At 45.0% G+C, this 26,219-nt stretch overlaps 2 protein-coding genes across 4 annotated transcripts in view; both read right to left on the reverse strand.

Moving 5' to 3' along the window:
• Positions 1 to 19,274, reverse strand: part of LOC110504362 (histone-lysine N-methyltransferase, H3 lysine-36 specific-like) — a 44,347-nt gene extending 25,073 nt beyond the window's left edge. For 2 of the 3 annotated variants that reach the window (XM_036970035.1, XM_036970034.1), the window contains exons 1-13: positions 18,719 to 19,274; positions 15,890 to 16,773; positions 14,727 to 14,868; positions 13,935 to 14,107; positions 11,653 to 13,684; positions 10,974 to 11,567; positions 10,622 to 10,776; positions 7,353 to 7,547; positions 7,070 to 7,192; positions 6,762 to 6,885; positions 6,128 to 6,328; positions 911 to 1,090; positions 479 to 635 (exon numbers count right to left, since the gene is read on the reverse strand). In XM_036970035.1, coding sequence (XP_036825930.1) covers positions 479 to 635; positions 911 to 1,090; positions 6,128 to 6,328; positions 6,762 to 6,885; positions 7,070 to 7,192; positions 7,353 to 7,547; positions 10,622 to 10,776; positions 10,974 to 11,567; positions 11,653 to 13,684; positions 13,935 to 14,107; positions 14,727 to 14,868; positions 15,890 to 16,756 — 4,943 coding nt within the window. In that variant the 5' untranslated portion in view covers positions 16,757 to 16,773; positions 18,719 to 19,274. Of the gene's footprint in view, positions 1 to 478; positions 636 to 910; positions 1,091 to 6,127; positions 6,329 to 6,761; positions 6,886 to 7,069; positions 7,193 to 7,352; positions 7,548 to 10,621; positions 10,777 to 10,973; positions 11,568 to 11,652; positions 13,685 to 13,934; positions 14,108 to 14,726; positions 14,869 to 15,889; positions 16,774 to 17,447; positions 17,934 to 18,718 lie in introns of those variants that run through there. The other variant, XM_036970033.1, reaches the window with a different exon arrangement.
• Positions 19,275 to 19,405: 131 nt separating this feature from the next.
• On the reverse strand, positions 19,406 to 21,735 carry LOC110504530 (UPF0461 protein C5orf24 homolog). Its single transcript, XM_036970036.1, has 2 exons — positions 21,468 to 21,735; positions 19,406 to 21,049 (listed from the first exon to the last, which is right to left on the reverse strand). Exon 2 carries the CDS (start codon positions 21,044 to 21,046, stop codon positions 20,357 to 20,359), a length of 690 nt encoding a protein of 229 aa, XP_036825931.1. The 5' UTR covers positions 21,047 to 21,049; positions 21,468 to 21,735; the 3' UTR covers positions 19,406 to 20,356.
• Between the last annotated feature and the right edge of the window lie 4,484 nt (positions 21,736 to 26,219).

The raw sequence follows: 26,219 nt of genomic DNA on the forward strand, positions 1-26,219 counted from the left end.
AGAACACTCCGGGAGCGCCAATCAGTGTGCTGTGTTCTGTTAGAACACTCTGGGTGCTCCAATCAGTGTGCTGTGTTCTGTCAGAACACTCCGGGAGCGCCAATCAGTGTGCTGTGTTCTGTTAGAACACTCTGGGTGCTCCAATCAGTGTGCTGTGTTCTGTCAGAACACTCTGGGAGCTCCAATCAGTGTGCTGTGTTCTGTCAGAACACTCTGGGAGCTCCAATCAGTGTGCTGTGTTCTGTCAGAACACTCCGGGAACTCCAATCAGTGCTCAATATTAGAAAGTGTTCCTAATGTTTGGTGTACTCAGTGTAGATGAGGATTACACACACAGAGATTCTGATCAATAACAATATGACTGGATTTCAGGCACTGATCAAGATATTTTTTTATACGTTGACACGGGAGAAAAGTGTCATTCAGTTGGTTCTGACCAAAAGCATGGATTTTGTTTCTAGAGAACAGTGTTTCTTACCTGAATCTTCCCACTTTAACCCAGAGGATGTCCTTGAAGTGTGGTTTCTTCCCAGCCTTGCAGTCGTTGCAGAACCAGCTCCCCTCGGGCATCTCGATGTTCAGACACTCTTGATGGAAGGCAGCAGGACAGGCCTCGCAGCACAGCAGACTGCCCCCTGCAGGGAGAAAGGAGGAGGTGCAGCTCAGACAACAAGTCAACCAGATGTTACCCAATGACCTCAGGATGGGGAGGCACAATGCTTCATTTCACTTCAACCTTTTTACTCTGTGAGGAGCATAAGTCATCCACATATGATTTCCACCACACTCCTATTCTAATGATTACTCTACCTCTAATAATACCACCAACGCTTGCATAATGGACTCTGTAACACTGAAAACACCCAACCAATCAATCAACCAACCAACAGCAAGCCAACCAGTCACCAACCTTCTGAGCAGACGAAGCACCAGCTGACGTTGATGTGTTCGTGGTTCTTGTAGTTCTTGCGTGGGGTGAAGTGGTTTGGACACAGGAAGCTGTTGTTGGCCAGGACAATGCTGCCTGCCGCCATGCAGTAGTCGTTTGCGTGGTACGCAACAGGGCAGCGCACACAGCGGGTCAGACGACCTAGAAGAGGACCACAGGTCAAAAAACCACACACACACACAAGCATCTCTACAGCCATGTTCGATCTGTATATAATGGAGACGGAGGGGACGGCTGCTGTTTTTACAGGCTCCTAACCAACTGTGCTATATTGTGTGTTAGTTTTTGTTTGCATTGTTTGTAACTCACTTTGTACATAATGTTGCTGCCAATACATTTGATGACAGTTCCCCACGGGAGACTGTCAACATCACAACACTGTATCCCCTAGCTGTCTCATGATTGAAAAGAGCTCCTGGATATCAGAACAGCGATAACTCGCCTAAGAACTGGGCGAAGCGTTTTTCCTTTAAGGATATACTGCTTTGTCAAGACAAGGCACAAATCCCTGTCAAAGAGGGAGGAAAAGAGGGAGGAAAAGAGGGAGGAAAAGCGGGAGGAAAAGCGGGAGGAAAAGATGGAGGAAAAGAGGGAGGAAAAGAGGGAGAAAAAGAGGGAGGAAAAGCGGGAGGAAAAGATGGAGGAAAAGCGGGAGGAAAAGAGGGAGGAAAAGCGGGAGGAAAAGCGGGAGGAAAAGATGGAGGAAAAGAGGGAGGAAAAGATGGAGGAAAAGAGGGAGGAAAAGAGGGAGGAAAAGAGGGAGGAAAAGCGGGAGGAAAAGATGGAGGAAAAGCGGGAGGAAAAGATGGAGGAAAAGAGGGAGGAAAAGAGGGAGGAAAAGAGGGAGGAAAAGAGGGAGGAAAAGAGGGAGGAAAAGATGGAGGAAAAGAGGGAGGAAAAGTGCCTGGTAAGAATTGCAGACGAGGAGGTAAACCACCACTTCCCTCTGTATTATTGGCCAACGCGCAATCTTTGGAAAACAAACTGGATGATCTACAATTAAGACGATCCTACCAACGGGAACATTAAAAACGAATATTTTATGTTTCAATGTGTCGTGGCTGAACAACGGGTTTTATTTATTATTTAACCTTTAGTTAACTAGTCAAGTCAGTAAAGAACACATTCTTATTTCCAGTGAAGGCCTACCAAAAGGCAAAAGGTCTCCTGTGGGGACGGGGGCCTGGGATTTAACAATAAAAGTAGAATAATTATAGGACAAAACACACATCATGACAAGAGATGCAACATTACATAAACATAGGCCTAAGACAACAACATAGCATAGCAGCAACACATAACACAGCATGGTAGCAACACATCGTGACAAGAGAGGCAACATTACATAAAGAGAGACCGAAGACAACAACATAGCATAGCAGCAACACATAACACAGCATGGTAGCAACACATCGTGACAAGAGAGGCAACATTACATAAAGAGAGACCGAAGACAACAACATAGCATAGCAGCAACACATAACACAGCATAGCAGCAACACATAACACAGCATGGTAGCAACATAACAACAACATGGTAGCAACACATCATGACAAGAGAGGCAACATTACATAAACAGAGACCTAAGACAACAACATAGCATAGCAGCAACACATAAAACAGCATGGTAGCAACATAACAACAACATGGTAGCAACACAACATGGTAGCAGCACAAAACATGGTACAAACATTATTGGGCACAGACAACAGCACAAAGGACAAGAAGGTAGAGACAACAATACATCACGCAAAGCAGCCACAACTGTCAGTAAGTGTGTCCATGATTTAGTCTTTGAATGAGGAGACTGAGATAAAACTGTCCAGTTTGAGTGTTTCTCGCAGCTCGTTCCAGTCGCTAGCTGCAGCGAACTGAAAATAACAGACACCCAAGGACGTGTGTGCTTTGGGGACCTTTAACAGAATGTGAATGGCAGAACGGGTGTTGTATGTGGAGGATGAGGGCTGTAGTAGATATCTCAGATAGGGGGGAGTGAGGCCTAAGAGGGTTTTATAAATAAGCATCAACCAGTGGGTCTTGCGACGGGTATACAGAGATAACCAGTGGGTCTTGCGACGGGTATACAGAGATGACCAGTTTACAGAGGAGTATAGAGTGCAGTGATGTGTCCTATAAGGAGCATTGGTGGCAAATCTGATAGCCGAATGGTAAAGAACATCTAGCCGCTCGAGAACACCCTTACCTGCCAATCTATAAATTATGTCTCCGTAATCTAGCATGGGTAGGATGGTCATCTGAATCAGGGTTAGTTTGGCAGCTGGGGTGAAAGAGGAGCGATGATGAAGAGGAAACCAAGTCTACATTTAACTTGGGCCTGCAGCTTTGCTCTGTGCTGAGAGAAGGACAGTGTACCGTCTAGCCATACTCCCAAGAACTTGTATGAGGCTCTAAACCCTCAGGAGGTAGTAATCACACCAGTGGGGAGAGGGGCATTCTTCTTACCAAACCACATGACCTTTGTTTTGGAGATGTTCAGAACAAGTTTAAGGGTAGAGAAAGCTTGTTGGACACTAAGAAAGCTTTGTTGTAGAGCATTTAACAAATAATTTGCAGAAGGGCCAGTTGAGTATAAGACCAAGATCTGGATATAAATGGATGAGCAAGCTTCCTACTGCCTGAGCTATGTTGTTGATGTAAATTGAGAAGAGCGTGGGGCCTAGGATCAAGCCTTGGGGTACTCCCTTGGTGACAAGCAGTGACTGAGACAGCAGATTTTCTGACTTTATGCACTGCACTCTGAGGTAGTTAGCAAACCAGGCCAAAGACCCCTCAGAGACACCAATACTCCATAGCCCGGCCCACATGTTTTTAGGGGTCAAGTTTAAGGAGCTCCTTTAGCACCTCGGACTCGGTGACCACCTGCAGGGAGAAACTTTGTAGCGAAAGATGGGAAAAAGAGGGAGAAGCATCGGGACTAGTCGCATTAGAAGGGGTGGGAGATGAGGAAATGTTGGATGGGCAATGAGGCATGGCGGAGTCCAATAGGAATCCTGACTTAATGAAGTAGTGATTAAAGAGCTCAGTCATGTGCTTCTGGTCAGTAACAACCACATCAACATTAAGGGACATGGGCGGCTGTGAGGAGGAGGGTTTATTCTCCAGGTCTTTAACCGTTTTCCAGAACATCTTGGGGTTAGACCCACAGAGAGAGAACTGCTCATTAAAGTAACTAACTTTGACACTTATTTCTCATTTGCCTGAACGAGAGCCAGTCAGCCTGAGTATGTTTGTGCCGAGCCTTTCGCCAAACGCAATTGTTGAGTTGAAGTAACTCCGCAAGGTCACGGTCAAAAATAGCAGACAGGGAGAGAGAGGAAGGGTGGGGGGGGGGGGGGGTACCTGTACCAGACAGGGGGAGACAGACCAGGGCAGACGGTGAACAGAGAGGGATGAGTGTGGTGGGTGTACCTGTAACAGACAGGGGGAGACAACCAGGGTAGACGGTGAACAGATCACCAAGTGGAATCCAAGCAGCAGAGCAGCAGGTAACAGGAGTAGGTGTCACATCCACTTGGAAGAAGCTTTTATTTCTGGAGGCAGATTTCTTGTAGAAAATGACAGTCTCTGAGCAACAGGAGGGGGCTTCAAGGCCTCTGGGTTTGGGTGGGGTAGCCTGCCATTTGTTTATCATGTTTTGTTGTGTCCAGGGGTGAAAGTAAGGCGGTCCGGTCCGGTATGGCGTCAGGGCAAAATAAATAGTGGGTACGCCATACCAGTAAAACATGAACCCATCACAATAATCAAACAAAATGTCAAGAAAACTGTAGGCTATTATTACACCACGTGATCATTACCTCATGTCAGAGGCATAAAAAAACGAGCAAATGGGCTAGAAGATAGGTGGTAGGTAGGTGGCCTACGCTCCTAAGCGCGATGTGGTTCGATGAGAACACTCACATTTTGCCAAGGCAAGAAATGAGCGGCCCGACACAGACACGAGGACAGCAGTACACACATAAATTCCAGCCTAATGACAATCGCGAAATATTTTGTGTTACAGATGTCTATTTCCACTCACGACAGTTTGGAGGCTGGAAACACTGAATGTTGCGAGCGGATGAACGTGTGGGGGCAGCCTAGTAAAGGAGACCTTTTGAAGTGGGTTGTGCCGTGGCGGAGGTCTTTGTGGGCTATACTCAGCCTTGTCTCAGGATGGTAAGTTGGTGGTTGAAGATATCCCTCTAGTGGTGTGGGGGCTGTGCTTTGGCAAAGTGGGTGGGGTTATATCCTTCCTGTTTGGTCCTGTCCGGGGGTGTCCTCGGATGGGGCCACAGTGTCTCCTGACCCCTCCTGTCTCAGTCTCCAGTATTTATGCTGCAGTAGTTTATGTGTCGGGGGGGCTAGGGTCAGTTTGTTATATCTGGAGTACTTCTCCTGTCCTATTCGGTGTCCTGTGTGAATCTTAGTGTGCGTTCTCTAATTCTCTCCTACTCTCTTTCTTTCTCTCTCTCGGAGGACCTGAGCCCTAGGACCATGCCCCAGGACTACCTGACATGATGACTCCTTGCTGTCCCCAGTCCACCTGGCCGTGCTGCTGCTCCAGTTTCAACTGACCTGAGCCCTAGGACCATGCCCCAGGACTACCTGACATTATGACTCCTTGCTGTCCCCAGTCCACCTGACCGTGCTGCTGCTCCAGTTTCAACTGTCCTGCCTTATTATTATTCGACCATGCTGGTAATTTATGAACATTTGAACATCTTGGCCATGTTCTGTTATAATCTCCACCCACCACAGCCAGAAGAGGACTGGCCACCCCGCATAGCCTGGTTCCTCTCTAAGTTTCTTCCTAGGTTTTGGCCTTTCTAGGGAGTTTTTCCTAGCCACCGTGCTTCTACACCTGCATTGCTTGCTGTTTGGGGTTTTAGGCTGGGTTTCTGTACAGCACTTTGAGATATCAGCTGATGTACGAAGGACTATATAAATACATTTGATTTGATTTGAAGTGATTGTTGGACAATCAGATGAAAACCTGGTTGTGTTATTGCCACAATAAAAGGGTAATACATTTTAAAAGTGAAATTACATATCTTTACGACTACGCCCACAGAGATCCTATTGAGTTAATAGGCCATATAGGATGTCTCTTACCGGGTAGAAATGAATTCTACTTTACCTCTCTGGTTCTATCAAAGCAGAGTGGAACTGGAACCTACTTTTAGAAGTGCAGGAGTTGAGGGGGTTGGTGATGTGGCAGGACAGACAGACGTGGAGGGAGCAGCGAACCCCTTTATTCTGGGGCTGGGTGGGTGTGTGTTTCAGGATACACTCGTTGTGGTAGAACTTCCCACATACAGGCACCATGCACCTCTTCACACCGTCGCCAGACTTCTTACACACAAAGCACGTGTGGATCCCTGCAATGGAAAAGATACACTCTGAGCTTTGTGATACACAAAAGCAGCGTACGTACAGTTGTGAGTATTGATACAGAATACCTCTGTCAGATGCAGAGATAACATCTATGAGCATGGCCGTATCACTGTACAGGTGTAAGAACTCAGTAACAGTGTTAAGCCAAGGTGTATGTGTATAGGTGAGGCTGCACCAGGTGTACATGGCTCCTGTAAGATTAGAATGGTGCCAGGTAGCGGTGAAGAGCGTTAGGCCAGTAACCGAAAAGTTGCTGGTTCAAATCCCAGAGCCGAATAGGTGAAAAATCTGTAGATGTGCCCTTGAACGAGGCACTAAACCCTAATTGCTCCTGTAGGTTGTTTTGGATGAGAGTGTCTGCTAAATGAGTCAAATGCAAAATTACAGACAGGTGTACAGGGATAGGTAGAGACTCACCTTTAGTGCATTCACAACAGATGAACTTCCCTCTAGGGGCTTCTGATAGGCCGATACACTGCAGGTGGAACGCCCCACAGCACTGGCCCTCACACAGCAGCAGCTCACCTGTCCTCTCACACACCTGCAAGACACACACACACACATATTTTAGTCAGTACTCCCAAATCTCATTCATCACCCGGCTATTAGGAACAGTTATTTCTGAACTAATGTGAGAAAGCCTGGAAATCAAACTTAAGAGCTATTTTTTACTGTTCCTGCCTCTACAAAACAGAAAGGTTGTGGCATGTTGTTGGTTGACCTACCTGACAGACATTCTCCTTCATGGACGCAGCTCCTCCTTTCTCTCCTGTGTTCTTCTTAGTGCTGGAGACCAGGGACCCTTCACCAGGTAGGGAGAAACTGTCATTCAGACCAGGAGAGAACACCTGGAGGAGAGGTGTTATTACACAAAATCTTGGTTAAGGTGTAGGGGTTTAGCACCCTGTTTTACAGCACTGGTACAATTAAACCTCATGTGAATGCTGACATTATAGCATGAAACTAGTGATCTTTTCACACAGGTTGAAAAAAGGTGTTTATGCTGACCTCAGGTTTGGGTGTCCTCTCTCCGTTGGTGTGGCTCTCTCCTCCCACCCCAGGACTGATCTTCTCAATCTCTTCCTTGGGGGTGAGGAGCACCGTAGGGCTAGGGGGCCAGGCAGGGGAGGATGTCTGCAGAGAAACCATGCTCTCTGGAGTTGTCACGCTGGATACAGGCACTTCTTTCTTCACAGACTTAACCTGTTATAGAAATGACATAGAGTACCAGTCAAAAGTTTGGACACACCTACTGATTCAAGGGTTTTTCTTTATTTTTACTATTTTCTACATTGTAGAATAATAGTGAAGACATCAAAACTATGAAATAACATATGGAATCATGTAGTAACCAAATAAGGTGTTAAATCTAAATATATTTTATATTTGAGATTCCTCAAAGTAGCCACCCTTTGCCTTGATGACAGCTTTGCACGCTCTTGGCATTCTTTCAACCAGCTTCACCTGGAATGCTTTCCCAACAGTCTTGAAGGAGTTCCCACATATGCTGAGCACTTGTTGGCTGCTTTTCCACTCTGCGGTCCAACTCATCCCCAACCATGTCAATTGGGTTGAGGTTAGGTGATTGTGAAGGCCAGGTCATCTGATGCTGCACTCCATCACTCTCATTCTTGGTAAAATAGGCCTTACACAGCCTGGAGGTGTGTTTTGGGTCATTGTCCAGTTGAAAAACAAATGACAGTCCCACTAAGCCCAAAACAGATGGGATGGTGTATAGCTGCAGAATGCTGTGGTAGCCATGCTGGCTAAGTGTGCCATGAACTCCAAATAATTCACTGACAGTGTCACCAGCCAAGCACCCCCACACCACCTCATCCATGCTTCATGGTGGGAACTACACATGCAGAGATCATCCGTTTACCTACTCTACGTCTCACAAAGACACGGCGGTTGGAACCAGCTTGGCCCCCTAGCCCTACGGTGCTCCTCATCCCCAAGGAAGAGACCGAGAAGATCAGTCCTGGGGTGGGAGAAGAGAGCCACACCAACGGAGAGAGGACACCCAAACCTGAGGTCAGCATAAACACCTTTTTTCAACCTGTGTGAAAAGATCACTAGTTTCATGCTATAATGTCAGCATTCACATGAGGTTTAATTGTACCAGTGCTGTAAAACAGGGTGCTAAACCAGAAATAAGACAAAAAAACTGAAAACTTGAGCGTGCATAACTATTCACCCCCCAAAGTCAATACTTTGTAGAGACACTTTTTTCAGCAATTACAGCTGCAAGTCTCATGGGGTGTCTCTATAAGCTTGGTACATCTAGCCACAGGGATTTTTGCCCATTAATCACGGCAAAACTGCTCCAGCTCCTTCAAGTTGGATTGGTTCCGCTGGTGTCTTGCAATCTTTAAGTCATTCCACAGATTCTCAATTGGATTGAGGTCTGGGCTTTGACTAGGCCATTCCAAGACATTTAAATGTTTCCCCTTAAACCACTCAAGTGTTGCTTTAACAGTCTGCTTAGGGTCATTGTCCTGCTGTAAAGTGAACCTCCATCCCCGTCTCACATCTCTGGAAGACTGAAACTGGTTTCCCTCAAGAATTTCCCTGTATTTAGCGCCCTCCATCATTCCTTCAATTCTGACCAGTTTCTCAGTCCCTGCCGATGAAAAACATCCCCACAGCATGATGCTGCCACCACCATGCTTAACTGTGGGGATGGTGTTCTCGGGGTGATGCGAGGTGGGTTTGCGCCAGACATAGCATTTTCCTTGATGGACAAAAAGCTACATTTTAGTCTCATCTGAACAGAGTATCTTACTCCATATGTTTGGGGAGTCCCCCACAAGCCTTTTGGCAAACACCAAACGCGTTTGCTTATTTTTGTCTTTAAGCAATGTTTTTTTCCTGGCCACTCTTCCATAAAGCCCAGCTCTGTGGAGTGTACGGCTTAAAGTGATCCTATGGACAGATACTCCAATCTCCGCTGTGGATCTTTGCAGCTCCTTCAGGGTTATTTTTGGTCTCTCTGTTGCCTCTGATTAATACCCTCCTTGCCTGGTCCGTGAGTTTTGGTGGGCGGCCCTCTCTTGGCAGGTTTGTTGTGGTGCCATATTCATTCCATTTTTTAATAATAGATTTAATGGTTCTCCGTGGGATGTTCAAAGTTTCTGATTTTTTTTTATAACCCAACCCTGATCTGTACTTTTCCACAACTTTGCCCCTGACCTGTTTGGAGAGCTCCTTGGTCGTCATAGTGCCCCTTGCTTTGTGGTGTTGCAGACTCTGGGGCCTTTCAGAACAGGTGTATATATACTGAGATCACGTGACAGATCACACTAAAATTGCACACAGGTGGACTTTATTTCACTAATTATGTGACTTCTGAAGGTAATTGGTTGCACCAGATTTTATTTAGGGGCTTCATAGCAAAGGGGGTGAATAAACGCACCACTTTTCCGTTTTTTTATTTTTTTATTATATTTTTTAAATAAGGTCATTTTTTCCATTCACTTTACCAAATTGGACTATTTTGTGTATGTCCATTACATACAATCCAAATTAAAATCCATTTAAATTACAGGTTGTAATGCAACAAAATAGGAAAAACACTAAGGGGGATGAATACTTTTGCAAGGCACTGTAACTCTGGGTCTTTCTTTCCTGTGGCGGTCCCCATGAGAGCCAGATTCATCATAGCGCTTGATGGTTTTTGCGATGGCACTTGAAGTGCCAAAGTTCATGAAATTTTCCAGATTACTTTAAGACATGAAGGTCAGTCAATGATGGACTGTCGTTTCTCTTCGCTTATTTGAGCTGTTCTTGACAGAATATGGACTTGGTTTTTTACCAAATAGGGCTATCTTCTGTATACCCCCTTTACCTTGTAACAACAGATTGGCTCAAACACAATTCGAAGGAAAGAAATTCCACAAATAAACTTTTAACAAGACACACCTGTTAATTGAAATGCATTCCAGGTGACTACCTCATGAAGCTGGTTGAGAGAATGCCAAGTGTGTAACACTGTCATCAAGGCAAAGGGTGGCTACTTTGAAGAACCTCAAATATAACATATTTTGATTTGTTTAACACTTTTTTGGTTGCTACATGATTCCATATGTGTTATTTCATAGTGTTGATGTCTTCACTATTATTCAACAATGTAGAGAATAGTAAAAATAAAGAAAACCTCTGGAATGAGTAGGTGTGTCCTAACATTTGACTGGTACTGTAATTAGACTTGTTTCAGAGTGGCACTGTAGCAGTATAGATCTGTTAATATGGCTGTTGATTAGTTCATTCAGCCTTACCTGAGTGTCCCTGACTTCTGTTTTCACATCTGTCTGTACACTCTGGTTCTTAAACTCCTTCTTCTTTGGAGGACTGACTGACACTTCCTCTATGGTGCATTCCAGGACCTTGTGAGACGGCTTCCTTGGCCTCTTCCTCTCCAGGGATACTGGGTCTGAGGAATGACCAGACATTTAAATACCCCAAATCTACTGTATCTGAAAATATGAGGAGGATTTGTTTTCATTATCATAAATACTTTCTCCAACGGAGCTACTTTCCCCATTATAATATATCTGCCTCTTGTATTAAATAAGACAGAATCGACATGAGAGATGTTTTTGGAGAAAAAACATTTGACTGTCTGCCTACCAGAGGGCAGAGGAGGGTTTGCCCCATCGGATGATGAGTCAGTAGAGAAAGAGGTCACTGCTGGGGGTTGTTTGGATAATGATTCTATAACATGGTGGAGGACATCTTGAGACAGACTCTGTTTCAGCCCTGCTAGGGCCTGGGTTTTGGCTGGCTCCCCAGAGGTAGGGCCAGTGGTGGGGCTGGCTGGCTCCCCAGAGGTAGGGCCAGGGGTGGGGCTGGCTGGCTCCCCAGAGGCAGGGCCAGGGGTGGGGCTGGCTGGCTCCCCAGAGGTAGGGCCAGGGGTGGGGCTGGCTGGCTCCCCAGAGGCAGGGCCAGGGATGGGGCTGGCTGGCTCCCCAGAGGTAGGGCTGGCTGGCTCCCCAGAGGTAGGGCCAGGGGTGGGGCTGGCTGGCTCCCCAGAGGTAGGGAGAGGGGTGGGGCTGGGTGTAGAGGTGTACATTAGCGGGGCTGGGGCTGAAGAATGGCTCGGAGGGGTTTTGGAAGATTCCAGAGGTTTCTTAATTTTTTTCTTCGAGGAGAAGAATTGTTCCTCCTCTGTGGATTCCAGCAGTCTTTTGCTGGGTTTCCTCAGCCGTTTGTTTTCAGAATTTGCTGTGGGAATAAATAATTTATCAATCTTTAAAAATAAAAAGCTAACATAAAACACTGCTGTTACTGAAACCCATTCAAGTCTTACCTGATGTGTCATCTTGCTTCTCCATCCCCAGGTTTAGATCAGGGGACCTGATGGGGTCTGGTGTCCCTCCCTGGCAGTCTCTGTAGATCCCATTCACCTCCACAGGCCCCTGCGGTGAGGCCACACCACCCGGGTCCCCTGGATCCTTCCCTGGCTTCACCGGCCCCTGCTGAGCAAACGTCTGCCAGCGCTTCTTAGGAGCCACTTTGGTGCCCAGGCTCTTGTCGAGGTAGGATGAGGAGTCAGCAGCGGAGGGGACAGAAGGAAGAGGAGGGAGGCTGAGGCCAGGCTCAGCCAGGTCAGCGTGCCCAGAGACAAACTCCCTCCCCCAGGCTAGGTCGGCCAACTCGGTAGAGAGACCAGCGATGGTGGCCCTGAGCTTGGCTGGTGGCCTCTGCTTCCTCCGCTGCTGCTTCTCCACCGCGTTCGCCACCATCTGAGCCAGCACCGTTTTCCCTTCAAGTTTGTATGTGTCGTTTTTCATGATGGGTTTAGTTTTGGACTTGGGTTTGGCCGGTGTGCTCTTGAGTGTTGGCGAGCTCGCATGCTGGCCGTTTTGGATTTTGGTCCCCGTTGGTGTCCAGTCCCCGCCAGCAGCAGTGTTCAGGGTGTCGTCTGGTGCTTGGACAGCGGCTATGACCATGGGTTCCTCCTGGATGAGGGCTTGCGAGGGAGGCATGGTCAGGGGCTTGCCCTCTTTCTCCCTGGTATCATGCATGTCCTTCAGGAGCATCAGGAAAGTACTGAACTTGTAATTAGGCTCAGGTTTAAAATTAGTGTTAGAGTCCCCAGAGTCGCTCTCCTCCTTCACTAGGGATTTGAATGACAGCTCCTTGACATCCTGGAAAGTGTCCATGGGAGAGAGAGAGGAGGTGGGGGAAGAACAGGAGGATATGTCTGAGACAATGTTCTCTTCCTTGACCTTAATAGAGGGTATGACAGGCTTACTGGACCCTGTAGACACATCTTCTGAGTTTTTCCACAAGCCGTTGTGGAGGTGCTTCCAATCAGACTCGGGCTGTTTTTTAGGAGAGCTAGCAGAGGATCTGGTTTTGTCTGGTGAAGAATCCCTGCTAGTAGACGACTCTGTTCTGATCTGAACAATATCGCTCACATCATCATCATCGTCAGAAGAATGTACATTAAGCCTATCCTTTGTCAAGTTTTGGCTTGAGGCCAGCAGAGCCTGTTTGAGATCTGTCTCTTCCTCTGCTTTCAGGGCCCTGGTCATCAGACGTCTGCTGGAAGGGAGTTGCAGAGAGGGCTTATCAAGAGCATTTATATTCTTCAGTTCAGAAGAGCTGCCCAACTTCTGTTTTGACTGTAAAACATTTGTGTTTTTTGTAGTTCTGTAATTGAAAAGGGATTTGTTTACTAAAATATTTGGGGATGGGGAGATGGGAACTACATGCCTAGGAACCACCATGACCACATGCCTGTCTTTGGTCTTTTCAGGAGGAGTAGCCCGCTCCTTCTTGCCCCCTTTCTCTGCCTCCTCTTGTGAGGGTTCAGACGGTTTCTCTGTGTCTTCTGTAGCAGGTTTCTCAGACCGTTTGGGACGCACAATGGTTGGTACAGAATCCAGGTCTGCGTATGGAGAGTCCTTGGGATCTTCTTCTTTAAGTGGATCAGCTGCGGCAGCAGGCATTTGGTTGGCCAAGTCTAGGATGCTTAGTGACTCTGTGGGACTTGCAGCTATATGACCAAAGATCTCCGCCAAACCCTTCCTCTTCTTCTTCTTCTTCTGGCAGGGTTTATTTTTGCTGCTACTGTCGTTCGCTACAGCCAGGTCGGCAGCAGGGGGATGTTTGTTTCTGTTGGGGGGAGGGCTGAAGGAGGGGGGTGCAGTGAGCATAGAGGAGGAACAAGAGGGGGCCTCGGATGGTTTTTCATCAGGCAGTGGAAAGGACACCCTCTCTTCACTGTTAGAGGGCATGTAAGAAGAGACAGCAGTATTCTTCAGCAGGTCAGGTAGGAGAAACTCAGCTTCCAGCACACCGACTTTCCACGACTCAAACAGACGCTTGGGTATCTACAGGGGAGAGATGATAAGCCATCAGGAGAAAAGCGCCAAACTGTCTAAATTATACGGAGTTTGTGGAATAGACAGTATTAGAGTATAATCTTCCAAATATGTTTTGTGAGACATGCAACGAAACTATTCTGCCCCTTTACAACAACAAAAGTGATTTGGGACTTGAAACATATCACTATTAACAGCAACACACAATGCGATCTAAATTAAAACCAACAGAAGTTGACAGTTGTCTGTAGTTAGTTACTGTGTATTTGTAGTCCTTTTCCCTCTGTTTCCCTCTCCGTCTCAGCACAGGCAGGTCTGTGAACTGCTCTCCTCCTGTGAAGGGGTAAGTAACTTTCCCAGGTACCCAGGCATGGTCTGCCATCTCCCCCAGAGTCTCCACGTAATAGATACGACAAGGACGACGACTGGGGACTGGAACAACAGAAAACACAAAGACAACTTGTTTTAACATTGATATATATATTATGAATGATAAATTATGATATTAACTAGATCAAAAGAACGGGGCTCAAAATATTCTAACTGTTGGCCATTACACAATGATGAAGTAAGCTGTCAGGCTGAGAGCTGATACATTGCGTTGAAGTAGTTTATAGATAACTGTCTGAGGATGACCCCTCATGCTAAATACCACAAACTATGTCCACTTTGGAGTGAAAATCAACAACATGTATAAGATCAAGGTGGTTCTCTCTTGCTGTTATATCCCCCACAGAACCCAGAGGAGAGGTTCCCTTCCTCCCCCCACAGAACCCAGAGGAGATGTTCCCTTCCTTCTCCCATAGAACCCAGAGGAGAGCTTCCCTTCCTCCCCCCACAGAACCCAGAGGAGAGGTTCCCTTCCTCCCCCCACAGAACCCAGAGGAGAGGTTCCCTTCCTCCCCCTACAGAACCCAGAGGAGAGCTTCACTTCCTTCCCCCACAGAACCCAGAGGAGAGCTTCCCTTCCTTCTCACTTTTAAATCAATGCTTTATGCGCTGACAACCTTATGATGAGTTTAGATCCAACACCAATAATACAACTTCCCACCTTTCATGCGTGTGTGTATCCCCTCCAGAGGATCTATGGTAACTCTACAGGGCCACCAGGGGCGGCGGTTGAACTTGGCCCAGACCAGATCTCCCTCCAAGTACTGCACTACTGGGAGGGGCTTCTTCTTTGGGCTGTTGGGCTGAACAAAAACAATGACGTTACTACACGTATAGGATCATCCCTTTGACAGTTCAAAACTTTTTAGAATCTAAAATTCAAAATGTGAAACATGGTCGATCAGCATATAGTCTATACAAAATCTAAACGTTAAAATAAATAAACGTAAATATGGGTTGTATTTACAATGATGTTAGTTTTTCACTGGTTGCCCTTTTCTTGTGGCAACAGGTCACAAATCTTGCTGCTGTGATGTCACACTGTGGTATTTCACCCAGTAGATATGGGAGTTTATCAAAATTGGGTTTGTTTTTGAATTCTTTGTGGATCTGTGTAATCTGAGGGAAATATGTGTCTCTAATATGGTCATACATTTGGCAGGAGGTTAGGAAGTGCAGCTCAGTTTCCACCTCATTTTGTGGGCAGTGTGCACATAGCCCGTCTTCTCCTGAGAGCCAGGCCTGCCTAAGGCAGCCTTTCTCAATAGCAAGGCTATGCACACTAAGTCTGTACATAGTCAAAGCTTTCCTTAAGCTTGGGTCAGTCACAGTGGACAGGTATTCTGCCACTGTGTACTCTCTGTTTAGGGACAAATAGCATTCTAGTTTACTATGTTTTGTTAATTCTTTCCAACGTGTCAAGTAATTATCTTTTGTTTTTCTCATTAGGACAGCAACACTAATTGTGTTGCTGTCCTGGGGCTCTGTGGGGTGTGTTTGTGAACAGAGCCCCAGGACCAGCTTGCTTAGGGGACTCTTCTCCAGGTTAATCTCTCTGTAAGTGATGGCTTTGTTATGGAAGGTTTGTGAATCACTTCCTATTAAGTGGTTGTAGAATTTAGCGTCTCTTTTCTGGATTTTGATAATTAGCTCCTTGATTGGCTCCTTGACAAATACTGTTCCAGGAGATTACACAGTATTTACAGAACTGTAGATAACGTCAGATAAGATATATTTTGAGAGCTACCCAGGATGCATCTGCCCCAAGGGTTATTATTATTATTGTTGCTATTATTATGATTATCAGTAAGAGAGGGAACTCACATTAGAGTTGGTTCCAACAGGTGAGATGAGACCATGGTCAAGTGTGTCTCCTGTCATCGCACTGTCACTGTCAGAGTCCTGGTCCATACTCCAGCCATCCCCCATGGACATGTCAGGCAGGGCACTGGGGCTCAGAGTAGGGTCCAGTTCAGATAGACTCTTAGACATCAGGTTGAGAACAGAGGGTTTGTATGTGCTGTTATGGCCTACCCCTGAACCAGAGGTGATGTTAGGGTCTGTGACTGTTCTGTCTCTGGCGGACTTAGAAGAGTGTTGTTGAAAAGGTACCAACTCTTCCTCCTCGTCGTCCTCATTCTCCCTGTCCCCACTGTCAAACAAGGTGGACTCGAAATGCAGGTATCCATTGGGGATGGGGGAGCAGCGTTCCAAACTATCAGAACTAACAGGAGAGAAACCGTTCTGATCCCGCATGGAATCCTCGCAGGGTTCTGTCTCCTCGTTACCAGTAGAGGGGGGCAGTCGGACCAGGGGTCCCCCACAACTAGAGACTACCACTGGGCTGTGAGAGTGCAAATGCTTCCTGGCGTCGAGATCCTTAGGCTGGGGCCCGGGTCCCAGATCAGACCCAGGTCTGTGTACCATAGTGGAGAGGTCCTGGAGCCTCAGCAAAGGACTGTAGCAGTGTGGCCTCTCCTTCTCTGCCTGGTTATACACGTAGCTAGGTGCCTGTTTGAGGGAGGAGGTTGACAGTTGCATGGCCGCCGACAGTTGGTCTGTTGAACCATGCTTGGTGCTGCTGTTACACTGGTTTCCATAGGAAGTGGCAGAAACTGAGAGGCCATTGGGGGGCCTCAACTCTGGCTGACCTGAGCAGCCCCTTACAGCCCGTCTGTATGACCGATTCATGTTGTCATGGCTCCTTCCTGTCGTAGTAAAAGGAAATGCACATTAGGGTGGTCGAAGGTTACAAAAGGTAAGTATTCTAGTAAACAACCACGTTTTTCTTATCCAGCTACAGTGTGGTCAAATCCTATGGTTCAGGCTCATTCACTGTTTGAAATTGCTACAATGTTACAAAACAAAACAAGTGTGAAAAAAACGCAAGAATTTACATAAACCATACTGCCTGTCTGTAAATAACAACTCACATTCCACGCGACAATAACAGAAATAAAGACTACCGCCATGCACCGCATAGCCTACACTAATAAGACGACATTGCATGGCTTCCCCTCTGAAGGCCGTCCGTAGTGGCAGCAGAGAAGACAAAACGATCAGGAAAACACAGCGAGCGACCGGTGTGCTCTGCCCCATTCACAAAATCGAATCATATCTACTCGTTCTGTTTTTGTTATCAAAATAGAACGATCGCAAACACACACAAAAAATATAGAAGTGTGCAACATTGCTCACGCTGACAGCCTGCCTGACTGTAGGGGAGTCAATACAGTCAAAGCCATCATTCAGAATGGTTCACACAAATTGCCTACACAGAGCCTATAAACCAATATAGGACGCTCCCATTCGAACTCACAAAAGGGCGGTTCAAAACGTTTAAAAACATCGTCTGAATTTTTAAAAAACGCAAGAATCTTACCATTTGGAGGTCGGTCACAATAACACCAACTGCGGGTCTTTCAGATTGGGGCATGAAGCGTATGTTTTTTTCGATTTGTGAAAACGGATCTGCACAATCCCAGCAGTAGCAGCAGTAGTAGGCCAAGAAAGACCCACAGCTCTCATTCTCTCCCCTTCACCTCCTGTACTATCTCATCAGCGTCGGCCTTAACAAAACAGAGTCATCAATGGACAAAATATAATTAAAGCCTTCCATTTTAGTGCATCAAAAGTCAGTGTAGCCTATATCACCTTGGTCCCTAGCAATTACAATTTCATATTTACTACATGATTGTTTTGCGGGCTGTCGAATTGTGCCTCTGGTTATGTTAAAACAAACCCTGCTCGACTAACTGGCTGTGTTGGCGAGCAGAGCTGAGCAACCAATCCGCACAGCCACCCAACCCCCCGGCTGCGGAGCCGCGGATCACAGCTCACAACACATCGGTCCGGGCACTCTCACCCTATCAGTCACTAGAGCACACTACTCTACAGTCACGCAGACAAGTCCAGGTGCACCATCTCAAATAAAAGCGGGGGCTATGATGTAGGCTACTATATCCCCTTATGTGTTTTAGCCAACATACATGAAACCCTCGGCTAGATAATATAAGACTATTTATTATGGGGTTATGTGAGGGGAAGGAATGCCACACTGATCAACCATTGCGCCGTTGGTTTCCTTATCCCAACAAAGGCGTAACTTGTTTCCTCCATTTTGGATAGCAGAAAGATAGAGACGAATCTGTGGCCACAACAAATGCGGATCAATAGTTCGAATGTGCTCGACCGGAAAACAGCGCACACGGATGAGGCCTGGTCAAAGTTTTAAAATAGACTATGCGCCATATTGCCTGACAGCAGAGAAAATAGGTCATAGCGCGTCAAAAAACATGTCGGCGGCAATAAACATGTCAATGGTGGGGGCAAAGCTCCAAATTGAGTCGAACCCCTTGACATCATGCTGTCAATGAGGTGCAATGTAATAGAATATTGTTATTTAGGCTAAATGCCTATCAGTTTTCCCCACGTATCCTGCAATAAATTCGCATTGAAATAACAACAGCAGCTTATAAGGAGAATGCGCCTTGCATAGTTGCCACACAAAAGGCTCGCCATACTTGCAGTGGTGGCCTACCGCAACTGTAATAAACTCGCTTTGCACAATGCACACAACTGCTACATCGAAATGACAGTTGTCAAATAGGCTACAGACATTATTTTATAGCCAATTCTAATTTATCATATTACCTGATAGGCAAGCTTCTCTTCATTGATGACCAATCTGCCGATTTGTAACCTTGCGAAGCCGTCACTCTGGAGACCGTAGAGCGAAGAAAAGGCACATGCAATGTCAGGGGCCCAGACAATAAGAAAATTAGATTGGATTTTTTTTCAACGTGGCCCAATGTTTTTATGTTGAAATTATATGAAATGTCTTGTTCTTTTCTCCTCATTCAATATTGGTTTCTCAGTACTATGAGATTCACAACACAGGCCATATGTAATTCTAGGCCCATGTAATACACTATACCCATGTTTATGTACATATATCTCCTTAGAAACATTATAGGATGTGAATGTCAGGATTAAAACAGAAGTCCTAATATTTATCTTGAAGAATAGTTGGACATGCAATCAGTGTTTTATAAAGGTGGGGTACACTGGCCCGTAGTGGGCCCTGGACCCCATGATATGATAAGATGTACATAGGTCTTTGTCTGCACTTTACAAACACAATTGTCTATACTACTGTCAAAACGCTATGCACCCTTAAAATATCAGTCAAGACAATATGATCATTTTGGAATGACCATTTCATTATTTGGGGGGGGGGGGGGGGGGGGCTCATACATACATTACAATGTCGTTACACATACTCCACCACATAGTATTTTCTCTCTAAAATTAGAGCTCCTACTCAACAGCATAACAACATTTCATTCTGGGTTTGCTTTAATCAAGTGATAAGTTACCGTGTAAAGAACAAAGAATAATACATTACATTGAGAAGACAAAACTATTAATATTTACAAAGTGTTAGAAATAACCATTGCTATGTCGTCAAAGAAGTATTATGAGAGGTTTTCAGATGCACAGTTCAAACGAAATGACAGAAACTGTGTTATAACAATGTTATACCACATTGAATCCAGTCCCATGTCTCACAACGCTGCATATAAACACAAATGAAATACATGTCATACCAGACAACACAAAAAGACACAAACACAGCCACATGCACTCTGGGAGAAGCTTAAGATTCACGTTTTGCTAGTTTGTTTTGTGTTGTTTTCTACTCCCGATGCATTTTTCAATGTGGAAAACATCAGAAGGACAAATAGACTACTAATAATAAAGCACATTATATCAGAGCATAACATAAACGGATGAAGAAAACAGATCAGATATTTAAACGTTTGAACAAAACAACAACCCTTCTCCAGACAGCTAGCATTTGAACAGATTATGACGAATAGTAGGATATTTCTCTCATTCCTGTTTAGCTAAAGTATATTGATTGTATTATATGTCTCATCATGCAATCTCTGTAAAATAAGATAAACGTATTGAGAAAAAAAAAAAGAGAGCGATATCAGTCTTTGGATAGGGACAGATTAAATGGTGACGATATCAGTACAATGAAGAGAGGAGGAGCCATTCGTAGGTAGCCAGTGACAGACCTATCCAAAAGGGTTAGGGTTAGGGTTAAATGGTGACGATATCAGTACAATGAAGAGAGGAGGAGCCATTCGTAGGTAGCCAGTGACAGACCTATCCAAAAGTCAACCCATATTTTGGCTACATGAGTCCCTTCTGGTCATCAACACCCTTTAGGACAAGCACTCAAATATGAGTTCTAGGCAATAGATAGAGACGCAGGCATAACTACTCGTTAGTTTCCTCCACTTTGCCAGTAGGCTCACGCAAGCCTCGTTTCTGCATCAGGTTGTAAGGGAAAGGTGCCACTTCACAGCTGGCATAGTCCAGTTTCTTGGCTCCGCCGCCGCAGTTACTGAAGTCTAGTTTCTTGGTACCATCACAGCTCCCGTACTCCAGTTTCTTGAGCCGAGCCAGAGTCTTGATGCTACCAGGAGGCCTGCCAGGGCTAACCTTGTAGCCTGCTGCTTTGGTTGTACCCAGAGGCCTGCCGGGACTGGTCTTGAACCCCGCAGCTTTTGTGGTCCCCAACGGACGTCCGGTGCTTGTCCGGTAACCGGCTGATTTAGTGGTCCCCGAGGGTCTCCCTCTACGGCCGGATTTGACAACGCTTCCTTTCTTTTTCTTGGAGCTCTCTGGCCCAGTTGGAGTCTCACTGGGCCCTCGGATCCTCACTGTCTGAGCGTGAAACTCATTCTGGGTCTCTTGTTGCATTTGACACGGCATGGGTTTGTGCATGCCCTGTGGAAGAGTGGGTAGGTTAGGGCGAGGCAGCTGTAGAGTAGGGGGTGGGGGCGAAGGGTAGAATTTGTTGGATTGCGAGCTACATAAGTCAAAGTGGCTGGTTGGGTGTTGACATTCCTCTGCAAGGCCACTCATGCAATAGTCATTGCTGCTGCTAGTGACTTGGTGCATCATTTTCTGTTGAGGGGTACACATGAAAGGTAAACAGGTTCAGCATTGGTATGTGTGACACAGAATTACGTGCATGCACATAAACACACACATACACGCACGCACGCGCACACATACACATAAACAAAATAAATAGCTAATTTGGTGATGCACATCACAACACCATGTAGTAAATATGTTATAAAGTATCTATTCTATTTGCTAACATCTTGTTCAATTCGAACAGGCTATTGTGTTGCAAAACCATATCCGGTGCTAATGCAATATGCAACATGCAGTTGTGTCTCGCTATTATGTGTTTACAAACGCAAAAATACAACAGCTGTATAATGAGGCAATGGGCGCTACTACAATGCAATACACAAATAAAACTGCTGCATTTGCAAGTACATTTTGAGAACATAAAAACGAGAAAATCACAAACCTAATTTGTAGGCGGATCATGGAATGCAATGGGTTAAATATGAAACGGATAGATTTTCCATTCTTGACCGCCACAACATCATGATACAAACGGATGCATTCTAAGCCCTATATTCCATGGATATTGACTTGATCCTGGTTTACATTATGTGCCGGGTATTTCATCTTTATTTAATCTTCTAGGACAGAGGTTTAACTGAGAAAGGTAGCCATTTTCGTCTGATTTTTATTTTTTTTAATAAAATAGGAGGGGATCAAAGCGCATGCGCACGGGACTTCAAGGAAACGTAGCCCTATAAAGTCATTCACAATAATAATAATAATACAAAAAAAACATGTAATCCTGCCATAATGCTATCAAAAATATAGAATATTGTGCATTTCGTTCGTAATCCTGGTTTTGAAATCGTGGACATTGTGTCCAGGAAATGGACGCAGATGTTGAAGCAACGGTTGTCACGAGTTACCACAGCCACAGTCATAAACCCCGCCTATTTCTACAATTTATCTTCTTAAAATGTTAACCACATTGCTTAACATTAACCACATTGCTAACTTTATGCCTAACCCCAACCTTATATTAAGACCAAAAAGCTAATTTGTGTTTTCATGAATTATTACGATAACGGCAATGTTTACTTTGTGGCTGTGGTAACTAATGGAACCCTTTAGAAACAGAGGTTTATGAACACTGTACATTCAGTAGGTGGTAGCATAACAATGATTAAAGTACAGGATGAAAAACTTGCTTAATCTACTAAACCGTGTAATCTAACTAAAATTGACCGGACGTTAGTGGGAAAGCAATCCAATTTACAGAACTCAGATACGTTTTTCCTGTGAAGTATCATACATTTGGACTGATCATAATTTTAACGGCTAATTTAAGGCTAATTAACTTGTGAAGTTTATTATGTAAGTTTACTCAGAAACACTTTAATATACTAGTATAGACCTACTATTTGTTGATTTTATCTCAGACTTTTACAGCCTACTGGACTCATAGAGTGCTACCCTGTCAAGATATCTTGTTTGCGGTGGGTGACCTTTGAACTTAGAATGGCTAGCCCCAAGTCATTATATTTTTTTCTTGTGCTTTATTCTATTTGTCTCATGACTCCTGCGTGCTTTGTTGACTCTGTACTTGCTTGTTTACCCAACCGTGGAACAGACTATGTTTGTTCCCACACTCGGGACTCTGACTCTCTATTGGTTACACAGACTTCCCATCCTATTCTAACCACCTCTCGCCGGCTTTGTAGTCATGTTACCGGATGAAATTCCTGTACAATATGATCTTGTTGCCATCTGATGCACATTCAAATGTCATAAATAATCAGCACTGCAGAGCTCTCCCTGTCCTCTGCCGTGCAGGGATTGTATTACTGCTGATGATATCTGGAAATGTGCAAGTACACCCTGGCCCATCTACTGTTGCTAACCCCAATTCTGACTTGTGCACTGATGTCTACTGCACTGATTTCTGCTATCGTAAAAGCCTGGGTTTTCTGCACGTTAACACTAGAAGTTTATTACCTAAAATGTATCAATTGAAAGTGTGGGTTCACAGTTCCAATTTCGGGCCAGTAACCGAAAGGTTGGCAGATTGAATACCCAAGCTGTTCTGCCCCTGAACAAGGCAGCGAACCCACTGTTCCTAGGCCGTCATTGTAAAAAACAATGTGTTCTTAACTGACTTGCCTAGTTAAATAAAGGTTAAATAAAAAATGTAATTACTGAGACGTGGTTAAGGAAGAGTGTTTTGAACACTGATGTTAACCTTTCTAGTTATAACCTTTTTCAGTAAGACAGATCTTCCAAAGGTGGTGGAGTGGCAATCTTTACCAAGGATCACCTTCAGTGCTCAGTTGTCTCCACCAAGTCTGTCCCCAAACAATTTTGATTTGCTGGTTTTAAGCATTAAACTTTCAAATAGCTCTCTGTTGACTGTTGCTGGTGCTATCGTCCTCCATCAGCACTGGCCTATACACTACCTGCCCTAAACTCTCTCCTGGCCCCTTACACTAAGTCTGAATTTGTCCTGCTAGGTGACCTAAACTGGGACATAATTAAACCACCTGACCAAGTCCTAAAGCAATGGGACTCCCTAAATCTTTCTCAGATTATTACCAATCCCACAAGGTATGACTCCAAACACCCAGAAAAGGCTACTCTTCTTGATGTTGTCCTCACAGATAATCCTGATAGGTATCGGTCTGGTGTTTTCTGTAATTGCCTTAGTGATCACTGTTTTACAGCGTGTGTTCGTAATGGCTGCTCAGTGCAATGACCTGTTCTGATTTGTCATAGACGCTTGCTAAAAAACGTCAATGAGCAAGACTTCCATCATGAACTGGCCTCTGTAAATTGTTATAGAATCATCTTGATCCCCTCTGTCAAAGACGCTTGGTCCTTCTTTTTTGATATTTTCAGTGGTATCGTTAGCAAACACGCACCCATAAAGAAAATGAGACTTAAAAACAGGTTCAGCCCCTGGTTCGACCGTGATCTAGCAGAGTTACATCACCTCAAGAATTGCATTAGGCGAAAGGCTCGGCACATGCATACTGGCTCTCGTTCAGGCAAATTAAAAATATGTGCACTCAGGCTATCCAGAAGGCCAAAGTCAGTTAAAGTTAGCAGATCTCTCTCTGTGAGTCTAACACCAAGAAGTTCTGGAAAACGGTTAAAGACCTGGAGAATAAACCCTCCTCCTCACAGCCGCCCATGTCCCTTAATGTTGATGTGGTTGTTACTGACAAGAAGCACATGGCTGAGCTCTTTAATCACTACTTCATTAAGTCAGGATTCCTATTTGACTCCGCCATGCCTCATTGCCCATCCAACATTTCCTCATCTCCCACCCCTTCTAATGCGACTAGCCCCAATGCTCCTCCCTCTTTTCTCCTGCCCAGTTACAAAGTATCTCCCTGCAGGCAGTCACCCGAGTCCGAGGTGCTAAAGGAGCTCCTGAAACTTGACCCCAAAAAAACATCAGGGTCAGATGGTTTAGACCTTTTCTTCTTTAAGGTTGCTGCCCCCATCATCGCTAAGCCTATCTCTGACCTTTTTAACCTGTCTCTCCTCTCTGGGGAGGTTCCAATTGCTTGGAAGGCAGCCACGGTGGGTCCTTTCTTTAAAGGGGGTGATCAAGCTGATCCTAACTGTTATGGGCCTATTTCTATTTTGCGCTGTTTATCAAAAGTGTTGGGAAAACGTGTCAGTAATCAACTGATTGGCTTTCTTGATGTCTGTAGTATTCTCTCTGGTATGCAATCTGGTTTCCGCTCAGGTTATGGATGTCACTGCAACCTTAAAGGTCCTAAATGATGTCACCATTGCCATTGAATCTAAGCAATGTTACGCTGCTATTTTTAATAACTTGGCCAAAGCTTTTGATACAGTAGACCATTCCATTCTTGTGGGCCGGCTAAGGAGTATTGGTGTCTCTGAGGGGTCTTTGGCCTGGTTTGTTATCTACCTCTCTCAAAGAGTGCAGTGCATAAAGTCAGAACATCTGCTATCTCAGTGACTGCCTGTCACCAAGGGAGTACCCTAAAGCTCGATCCTAGGCCCCATGCTCAACAGTATAGCTCAGGCAGTAGGAAGCTTGCTCATCCAATTCTATGCAGACAGTAGGAAGCTCTCTGATCTATTTATATGCAGATGATACAGTCTTAAACTCAGCTGGCTCCTCCCTGGATTTTGTGTTAAATGCTCTACAACAAAGCTTTCTTAGTGTCCAACAAGCTTTCTCTACCCTTAACCTTGTTCTGAACACCTTGTGGAGAATGAATCAGAATGAGTTGGGTAACATAGATAAATAAGATGTTTTATTTACATAATAATGCTTATGTGAGATATTTGTCATTATTGTGTATCTGTTAAACCATGTGAAGGGATGGCGTGATTAAGGGGGAACCAATTATCTCTTGGCTCCACAATGTCTGTGTGCAAGTCACTCCCCTCAGTGAGCTTGTCCAGGAGTGGGGAGAAGAGGGGGTTTACTTGAGATGGGAGTATATAGAGTTGACAATTGAGTTATGCCTTGGATGAGGTAATGTTTTGGTACTATGAAGTACCAAGAACGAGATTAGAACCTCTGAACGATAATTTATAGCTAATGCTATCTGGCTATGGGATACTCCTCTCTCAAGTAAAAGGCCCTTTGTGAAGAGTTCCTGAGATCTGTGGTTCGTCATGTAAGTTGAGATCTTTGCTATAAAAGATCTCAGATGCCATTATGTTGACACTCTCATCTATTCATTAGAGATAGTGAATTGTTGAAAGTCAAATGCAAAGCTTAATTATTATTAAAGATGAAGTTTAAGTATAACTCTGACTGGTGTGTGGTTTGTAACTCTCCTCATTTGGTAATACAGGAAATTGCCATGACAACCTCCAAAAGAATGGTCATGTGGTTTGGTAAGAAGAATGTCACTCTCTCCACCAGTGTGATTACTACCTTTGAGGGTTTAGAGCTTGAGGTAGTCACCTCATACAAGTACTTGGCTAGACGGTACACTGTCCTTCTCTCAGCACATACAGTATCAAAGCTGCAGGCTAAAGTTAAATCTAGACTTGGTTTCTTCTATCGTAATCGCTCATCTTTCACCCCAGCTGCCAAACTAACCCTGATTCAGATGACCATCCTACCCATGCTAGATTACAGAGATGTAATTTATAGATCGGCAGGTAAGGTTGCTCTCGAGCGGCTAGAAGTTATTTATCCTTCAGCCATCAGATTTGCCAG

This window comes from Oncorhynchus mykiss, chromosome 31 (genome assembly GCF_013265735.2).
Source record: "Oncorhynchus mykiss isolate Arlee chromosome 31, USDA_OmykA_1.1, whole genome shotgun sequence".
Lineage (NCBI taxonomy): Eukaryota > Metazoa > Chordata > Actinopteri > Salmoniformes > Salmonidae > Oncorhynchus > Oncorhynchus mykiss.